The following is a 9,816-nucleotide window of genomic DNA, read 5'->3' on the forward strand; positions in this document are numbered from 1 at the left end:
TGGCACCTCTCATCAGACCACACTGAGGCAGCATACTATATGCCACAACTAGAAGGACCCACAACTAAAAATATACAACCATGTACCAGGGGGCTTTGGGGAGAAAATGGAAAAATATAATTTAAAAAAAAAATTGAGGGTAACCTAGAAAAACCATTAAAAACTTAGAGAGATGAGTTTACCACATGGAGTACTAAATATGTAGTTCCAGCCATGAGTAATGATGAAACTTTAGGAATAGACATTGTCATAGCAGATCCACATGAGGACAACTGGGCAATTATGTTTTTAAATAGAAATAGCCAAAAACTGGTCATTTACTACACCAACTTACACTGTTTAATGCATATTCACCTATTAGAAAATTAACAATAGATCCATGGACACTATGTCCAGACTTTAAAAGAACAGGGACACCTTATAAAGTATATAGAGAACACGCAGGAAAATTAGCATGTAACACATATCATTACCCTTGGGGGTATACGTGAGGCTTCTATCTCTCACCACAGATTTCGACCTCAAGAACATGGGAACTTATGTTAATAAAACCTCTCACGGTCATATTGGAACCCTCAAAGTAGCCTGTGCTTTGAAACTTAATATACAAGACTTTCAAGCCAGATACAGTTCCCCAATTGTGCTCAGTTTTATCTATGGTCATTTATGCCCAATTTACAATCTATGCCCAAAACAGATTCGCTGAAAGGAAGGGAACCCCTACAGTTCTTTGTTAGACTGGTAGGAAATTTAATTGGAGGAGCAACGGCAGCTACTTTTTCTCAATTCCAAATTGATCAAAGCACATTAAATTTTAAAAACTGTAAAACCAAACAATCTCAATTTAACACATATGCAATGGCTCCTCTGTCATCACCGGGTACACAAATGGATAAAATTAACAACATATTACAAAACACACATGATTTTCACATGAAAGTAAATACAGCAATGGAAATTCACATAAAACCGCTGGAGGAAATGCTAAAAATAATGAAATACTAAAAAAAGACACAAAAGATGTTTCTTTATATAGATAGATAGATAGATAGATAGATACTTTTTTTTTTTTTGAGGAAGATTAGCCCTGAGCTAACACCCACCGCCAATCCTCCTCTCTTTGCTGAGGAAGACTGGCCCTAAGCCAACATCCATGCCCATTTTCCTCTACTTTCTATGTGGGATGCCTACCACAGCATGGCTTGCCAAGTGGTGCCATGTCCACACCCGGGATCGGAATCAGTGAACCCCCGGGCTGCCCAAGCGGAACATGTGCACTTAACTGCTGCACCACCAGGCCGGCCCCCAAAAGATGTTTCTTTTAAGTGTAGATTGTTGCAGTTAAGATTGGTTGATACATGGAACACTCTTAGACAGCTATGATCTCAGGTCAATACTGCTAGCCTGAGATAACAGACAATCCAACTAGAACTAGAGTAGATACCCTACATCCTAATAGCTGTGATTCCTTGGGCAACTGTGAAATTAAAATATTGGCACTTAAAGAGGAAATATGACAATGGGTTACTACACTTTTGTGGTTCCCCAATATCAAAAGGGAGAGTGGAGCCTACAGGCCACAGAAAGCCCCCTTATGATAGAAGGAAAACATGTTCCTAAGGATGTGTTAGTGGAATGGAATCAAAATACCCTTATTACTGCTAGACCTTTGAATATACCTATATATTCATTGGTTCAAGTACCCATGATTATAGCCTTGATGCCTCCTCAACCAGTTACATATAATATGTGAAACTGGACCATGATAGTAAGCTCTAAGCCAAACCTTACCCTACCCTATCAAGGTCAAGGGAAAATAAGGAACACAACACATGATGGGATGTGTAAAACTAGAACAGGCAATGAATCTAACAAAAGATGGAAAAAGATATTACTCGAGGTCAATAGAAGATAAAGGAACCATTAGAATAACAGCACAAATACTCCACATTGAACCTCCTAAAATAAATGTAAATCATACATTAGAAAACTTAAGACAAGTAAAAGAACATCTAGAAGATGAGACTAATAGTCAACATAACTTTGCAGGAATTGAACAACAACATGCTTTTCCTAAAGTTATGACAGTTTTAAATTCTTAGGTAATGCCTAACAATGCTATCCAAGCTTGTAACCCCTGGGGCTTTATAAATGGCTTTTACACGGAAATGCAATCGCCAAGGAAGTTTAACTGAGCGGCTTAAGAAACTTAATTTCTGGTCTTTTGGTGACTGGATATGGCATTACATTAAAGACTTCTTTACTACGCTTTTGCTAATATTAGGAATATGGTTGCTTAAACTGGTCATTAAACTATGGTGTAAAAGAATGTGTGTCAAAGGAAAAAATACTCAGAAAATATGATTGATTGTGATGAAAGTTGTAAGCGATTTAGAACCACAGGGTGGACTGATATTTTTGTGAATTTAGATTTGTACAGGGCATTAGGCCCTTCGGATTAGTGTGTGAGCAATTTCAAATCAGTGTGGATTGTGTATTGGTTTGATACAGACCCAGTGAAATTCGTTCACCCCTTTCACGGTGGTAGAGCCCAACTCTCGCTTCAAACCACCCCTCAGGATGAATAGAACACCCAAGATTAAAGGTAATCTAACAAAAAGGCTTTTATTATTGCATGAACCCGAGCAATGTGTGGTGCAAAATTGCTGGGTTGGCGACTTGGAAACTGCAAAGATTTATCACAAGCATCACATGAGACCAACGTCTCTAAGAGACGTAGTCTTTCTCTGCAAGATACCACCCAGAACTCAGCTCGGGTACTCTGGGCCAACAACGGGTCAAATCTATGCCCTAACTTAGAGCGAAATGGGGATCTCCTGAGGGTACCACTTACCCATTTCAATCAACAAATGAGAGCAGAGATCAGCTTCACTAAGCATGTTGAGGTGGTAACAGATGTACACTGTGGGGCCCTGCCAGGCGGCATAGGTGAATGACTTCTGCCACAGAAACTGGCAGTGACTTAAAGCTAGCAAGGACTCTGGGCAAGTTGGAAAGCACAATGTAGTTTGTGGAAGTTCTCCAAATAGCTGGAACTTATGGGAAACCAATCCACTATGGACATTCAGATGAACGAACGTTCTCCTCCAGTGTAATTACACTAAGCAAGCAAATATCACGTTCTGTTATGTTAAAGCCTTTCTGCAGTGTGAACTCTGAAGTGTGGAATGAAGACAGATGACTGGCTAAAGGAATTGCGACATTCACCCACTCATAAGGCTTTGCTCCAGTGTGAATTCTCTGATTTTTATGAGACTGTATCTTTGGCTAAACCATTACCCATATTCTCCACATTTGTCTTAGCTCAGGCTGCTATAACAAACTATAATAAACTGGGTGGCTTATAAACAACAGAAACTTATTTCTCAATTGTGGAGGCTGGAGATCTGACATCACAGTTCCCACGTGGTCAGGCTTTGTGTCTGATGAGGACCTACTTCCCCATTCATAGATGACAATCTTCTCAAAGGGTCCTCACATGGGAGACAGACAAAGCAAGCTCTCTCAGGACTCTTCCTAGAACACTAATCCTATCTATGAGGGCTCTAGTCTACAACCTATTCTAACCCTAATTACCTCCCAAAGACGTCCCTTCCTAATACCACCACTAATGTGGTACCTAATACTACCCTAATGAGGATAGGGTTTTGACATAGGAATTTTGGGGAACATAAATGTTCGGTTCATAGCATGACTCATAAGGCCTTTATCTAGTGTGTACTTTCTGGTGTTGAATGAGACTGGAGCTCTGACTAAAAGATTTCCCACATTCACTACACTCATAAGGCCTTTCTCCAGTGTGAACTCTCCAATGTTTATTGAGGTTGGACTTGTTACTAAACAATTTTCCACATTCATCACACTCATAAGGCCTTACTCCAGTGTGAACTCTCTGGTGTTGAATGAGGCCAGAATTTTGGTAAAAGGATTTTCCACATTCTCCACACTCATAGGGCCTTTCCCCAGTGTGAACTATCTGGTGTTTAATGAGGCTAGAGCTATGGCTAAAGGATTTCTCACATTCACAGCATTCATATGGCCTTTCTCCAGTGTGAATTCTCCCATGGTTATTGAGGTGGGACCTTTGGCTAAATGATTTCCCACACTCGCTGCACTCATAAGGCCTTTCTCCAGTGTGAACTCTCTGGTGTTCCAAGAGAATAGACCTGTAGGTAAAAGATTTCCCACATTCCTTGCATTCATAAGGCCTTTCTGCAGTGTGAACTCTCTGGTGTTTCATGAGGTTAGAGCTATGGGTAAAGGTTTTCCCACATTTCCCACATTCATAAGGCCTTTCTCCAGTGTGAACTCTCTGGTGATTATTGAGGGTATAGCTTTTACTAAAGGATTTCCCACACTCCCCGCACTTATAAGGCCTTTCTCCTGAGTGAACTCTCCAGTGTCTAATAAGGCTGTAACTTTGGCTAAACGATTTCCCACATTCACTGCACACATAACATCTTTCTCTAGTGAGGACACTTTGGCGCTGAACAAGTGTATGTTTGCAGCTCAAAGCTTTCATGTATTCTCCAGAGTTGTAAAGAGGTTTTCGTCTATGAAACGCTGCCCCACACTCGGTCGTGGTATTTGACTTTTCTTCAGTGTGAGTGGTTTGTACCTGGAAGTGTCCTGATAAGGCCAGGAAGCCCTTCCCAACCTCCCTGCAAGTAAAGGGCTTCCCAGACACGTGGAATTTGCAATCATTCACAACCAACGCTCTGCTCACATTGATTCCGAAGGGTTTCCCTCCAATGTCCTGCTTCTGGTGCTGATGGAGGTTTGCATTGAAACATAATTGCTTCCCACATGGGCCAAACCTGTACAGCTTCTGTCCACGACGTGTTTCCAGGTTCTCAGCCAAGTGCAAAATGTCTTTCAAGATCGGGCTACACATCTCACATGGGGGCGCCCTCTGGGAAGACAGACCTGCCTTGGAAAACCTGACCTGTGACATTCTTTCTACAGAAACACTCTGTTCAGGTGCCTCATCCTCTGCTCCACACCAACAACCTAAAAGAAAAGAAATACTGGTCAAGTGCATGTTCACTTTGGTGGGAGGGGGCAGCCCATACACAAATGTGTGTCTGACACAACCAGGAATGAGTCCATGGGATTGTTCGCAGAAGCATGGAGTTGGGTTCAGGTTGAAGATTACTTAGCAGTACTGGGCTATAAAGATTGCAAAATGTGGGAGGCCTCATGAACTGAAGGACACATGCAGTGCAACCAAGGGAGAAGAGAGAGAACCTACAACTCATTCCTCTGTAAAGAAATTTTAGCAGGTGGCTGCTTGTGTCTAATACCTGAACGCTGGGTAGAAAAGTACAGGCGATAGCACAAAATGGGGGAGATATCACAAGGGGAAGGCAGGGGCTATTTGTTCATGTGGAAACACTGAGCAGGATCGTATCTGCAGCTGACTCATGAGTGCTGTGTAGAAGGGAATGTCCAGGTTCAGGAATATCTGACTGCACCAGAGCAGCTGGTGTTCAATAATCGTTCAAGCATATGCACGCATTATGACATAATATGTAGAGGCCAACGTTGCAGAGCACTGCAGATGGAGCAGTGAGAATAAAGGGTGAGATATGGAGTGCAGAGATGTGAGGATTAGCCCACGGGCTGGATATGAGAAGTGACATGTAGAAGAATTTACAAGTTGGCAAAGCGTCAAGAATGGGGAGAGAAAGGCAGAAATGGGATGCAGCCATTGGCTTTGAAACCAAAATAAGAGTCAAACAGAATATGTTTCTAGTATGATTTGAACACAACCCTGACATCATGCCCTCCCCTAGAGTGCCACTCCTCAGGACCAGGCTCCCTCTGAGCCCATCTTCCTGTGGATGGATTCATAGCCATCCTGTGAACCACCAAGGGCTCTCCATCCTACCCCCAAGATGAGCAACTACATGGCACCCACATGATGTCAAGTACTAAGGGAAGGACAGAAGAGATGAGCAGTCAGCAGTAGTAAAAAATAACTCAGTACATGATAGCCCACAGGAAAGAAAACTGAGGAGGATCCTGTAAGAATAGCCCATGGTCCACATGAGCAGCAACAATGTAAATGACGACAATTCCTGGCACAGGCAGGTATCAGGAAATGTTAGTAAGAGAAAAGTAAAATCTTGGGTACAGAGTTGCTTTGGATCTGGACAAATTTACCCAGTTAAGGAGATGGTAAGCAAGTGGGATCCATAATGGTGACTGCAAGATGACTGACCCTGGGTCCTTCTGGGTGAAGCTCAGGGGTAACAGGTGTCAGTCAACTTCAAGAAGAGGGCATTGCATACACCTCAGTCCAACCAACCACAGCATCTACCCAGGGAACTGGGGAACGAAGCAGTGCTCATGGTCCTAAGTGAGAAGGACAGATTTGTCTCTGGGGAAAAGGAAAGGGCAAAGACTAGCTCAGAGCAGGGGGAAAGGTGTGAGGCTCTTACCAAGGGAGGTTATAAGTGTCAAGTTCTCCAGCATCACGTCACGGTACAGGCATCTCTGAGCCTCATCAAGGAGATCCCATTCCTCCCAGGAGAAGTACACAGCCACGTCTTCAAAAGTCACAGTGCCCTGTCATAACAGGCACAGATGAAACCACAAACAGTTCCTTCCTAAGGACCTACAATCCCTTCCCCCACATATCTGGCCCGTGCACATTCTCCTCCCAAGCTCTCCAACGCAGAGGAAAAATCAGGCCCTGGTGCCAATGGTGCTGTTGTCTCCTCATGGACTCATTGGTCACGAGGTCCAGCCATCAGTAACAAGATGCAGGTGGACAAATACATTTAGGCTGTGGGCTTGGCGAAGAATTCTACCACTTCCCACCAGGCAATTCCCCTGGTATGGCCAAGGTCACTTAAGTGTCAATATCAGAGACCTGGGGCCATCAGACAGACTCCCTCTCCACATCATTTTTCAGAATGCACATCTGGGGCCGGCCTCATGGCCGAGTGGTTAAGTTCATGCACTCCGCTTCAGCGGCCCAGGGTTTTGCCAGTAAGGATCCTGGGTGCAGACATGGCACCGCTCATTAGGCCATGTTGAGATGGTATCCCACATACCACAATTGGAAGGACCCACAACTAAAATATACAATTATGTACTGGGGGGGATTGGGGAGAAAAAGCAGAAAAAAAAGAAAAAGAATGTACATGTATCACATCTCTGGATACCAAAGCCATATGACCATGGCCACCACCACCTCACTGCCCCATACCTTAGGCCTTTCCCTGGCCTCCCCATGTATTACTGTAATTTAATTGCCTCCTCTCCATCCCACCCACTGGTGAGGGTGGGATTCTGCCCTAGGGTTATGGGGACGGCCAAACATATGACACGTGACACTGCATAGATGAGATTGCCAGCAGTTTAATCAATGATATATATTCACGGCCTCAGAGGGAAGGACATCACACTCTGCACAGGGCTATACTGAGGTTATTCTCTGGTTGTACTCTAGAACAGAGTGGACAACCAGGGGCTGTGGGACGCAAGCTTTGGAGTATCAGGAGGGTGAGGTGCCCCTGGGTTCCAGCGGGAGGATGCAATTGGTTGGTCTGAGTAACTCCATGGACTGGTAAAGAACTGAAACCTAATACAAAGGAATAAGGAGGAACTGTGTTTGGCTAGTAGACCTTATCCACAGGAGTAGAGTGGGGAGGGAAACTTGCACTCAGGCCATTTCAGGCCCTCTGGGTTTCACCAGATGTCAAGGCAGCACATGATATTGAGAATTAATGTTAGGCTTTACACTACAACTTGGCAGACAGCATCCAGAGTATGCTTGGCAAATTCACACGGGGTCCGATGTTACCACAGACTTTCCACCACGCCCACTACTGGTGGAAGTCCCCAGATACTTCTACAAAGGCCTCCCTGTCTGGCTCTGTTTCACGCCTCAGACCTAGCCACACAAAATTACGTGTGGATCTCAGATACCTATGGCCCTCTTCCACTCCTGCGCTACATTTGCTATCCTTCAGCAGTCATAACTTCCTCTGTTTACCTAACCTCCTTCAAAGCCCAGCCCTATTGCTTGCCCACCTCAGGCCTAGTAAGGCTCACAGATAATCATATGTTCCCCTGACCTGATCCTCCAGGATGAATGCAACACCCAGGCCCCACAAACTGCCACAAAATTCTGGTGAATGTACAGCACGGAGAACAAGCATCAGCTCAGGCCTAAGTGTCATCCCGCCTCAATTACTCCTAGGCCTCTGTATTCATCTCATGTCCATTCTTCTCTTGGAAGCTCTGGTCACCTGCAAGACTATCCTGTCCCCAACACATCCTCCCTTCATGGGCACTTAACCACCTCACCTGTGTTTATGATGCCCAAAACCATCACCCAGGTATTCAAGCAAGAGATCCAGTCCACAGCCCCGACCCTCTGCTTCCTGGCCCCCTAACGGCTTTACTACCATAACCTGAAAATCACCCCTCCTAAATGTGACCCAAAGCTCACTCACCTGGGTCCACAGAGTACCCACCACATTTTGGAAGCTTCTATCGAGAATCCTCCCAAGATTTCCAGATCTGTGTGTTCAGCTGCCTAATTCATGCCTCCACTCAGACTCTTAATGTGGCCAAAATAGAGCTTTTGAAATAAATTTCTAGTGAATATCACTCCCACTACAATCTTCCCCATTTTGGATGATGGAGCTTCCATTCCTACAGGTGCTAAAACCCAGGGGTCATCCCCGAATCCTGTGTTTCATTCCCTCTCCCTCCACATTGGAAAATCTAGCTGGCCCTCTTTCAAACACGCATCTAGAATCCAACCACTTTTCCTAGGCCACCATTGTGGTCCATTAATCCTTACCCAGAGTTGACAGTAGCCTTTACCCTGATCTTACTTTCTCTTCCCTCACTCCCACAGTATGTAGCCACTCTGCAGCCAGATGAAGGATGGTAAGACCTTTTAAGATCACCTCCTCTAACCTAAACCTCCAATTACCTCTAAAAGAGACATCCAGCTTCTCAGGCGGCCAGTCCAGTCCTGACTCCTACACCCCTGCTGTTTGTTCCCACTTGAAATAAAGGAGACCTGTGGTTTCCGTATACTTCCAACTCAGTTACATCTCTCAGCGTCTATGCATTTTCGTACCAGTTCCTGGTACCACCCTTTTTCACGTCGGTTGCCACAAAAAGGAACACCTCTATAAAAGCCTGACACGGACTTAACAACTCTGGGCTTGGGGTTTCTCCAAGGTTCCCAGACCACAGGTCAGGGGGAATCGCATTTAAGGAAAGAACAGTCCAGAGAACATGCGCGTGGAGGTTGGGGCCAGTGAGGGTCTGAGACACCCTCAACTTCCCAGTGGGGTTCCGTAGGGTCTTCTGCAGCCACAGGAGCCTGCATGAAGAGGCGGACCTTAGAGGAATGGGTCCACGGCGGCGTTCGAAGGGCTCAGGCCTCCCTGTACCCTTCCCTGGTCCTGGGGCCCGGAGACCTCAGGCTGGCTGTCTAACCTCCGGGCCTCAGTCCTCAGAGCTGCCTCGGACCAGCTCTGCGCCCTCGGACCAGGACTCCGCTCCCTGCGCCTCCCCGGCCTCCTCACCCCTTCCCGTCTGTTCTCTCCGAGCAGCTCCTGGAGAACTTTTGAAACCCCAACACGCACCGCGTCCCTCTCTGGTCACAGCCCTCCCGGCTCCGGGGCCCTAAGACTGAAGGAGCAGCCCCTCCCCTGCCGGTCCAGGGGGGACCCCACCTCACACTGTTCCCTGCGGACACAACGCGGACCCTCGGCCGCAGCCCGGCCCCCGCCCGCAACCACAGGCCCCACGAGCGCCTCC

General features: G+C 45.8%; 1 protein-coding gene across 1 annotated transcript; it reads right to left on the minus strand.

Moving 5' to 3' along the window:
* Nucleotides 1–1,234: 1,234 nt before the first annotated feature.
* On the minus strand, nt 1,235–6,588 carry LOC124251502 (zinc finger protein 211-like). The gene is made up of 2 exons (XM_046684372.1): nt 6,465–6,588; nt 1,235–5,031 (listed from the first exon to the last, which is right to left on the minus strand). The coding sequence occupies exons 1-2, from the start codon at nt 6,496–6,498 to the stop codon at nt 3,728–3,730; spliced, it is 1,338 nt and encodes a 445-aa protein (XP_046540328.1). The 5' UTR covers nt 6,499–6,588; the 3' UTR covers nt 1,235–3,727.
* Nucleotides 6,589–9,816: the final 3,228 nt, after the last annotated feature.

The sequence above is a fragment of the Equus quagga genome, chromosome 13, assembly GCF_021613505.1.
Source record: "Equus quagga isolate Etosha38 chromosome 13, UCLA_HA_Equagga_1.0, whole genome shotgun sequence".
NCBI classification, from domain to species: Eukaryota; Metazoa; Chordata; class Mammalia; order Perissodactyla; family Equidae; genus Equus; species Equus quagga.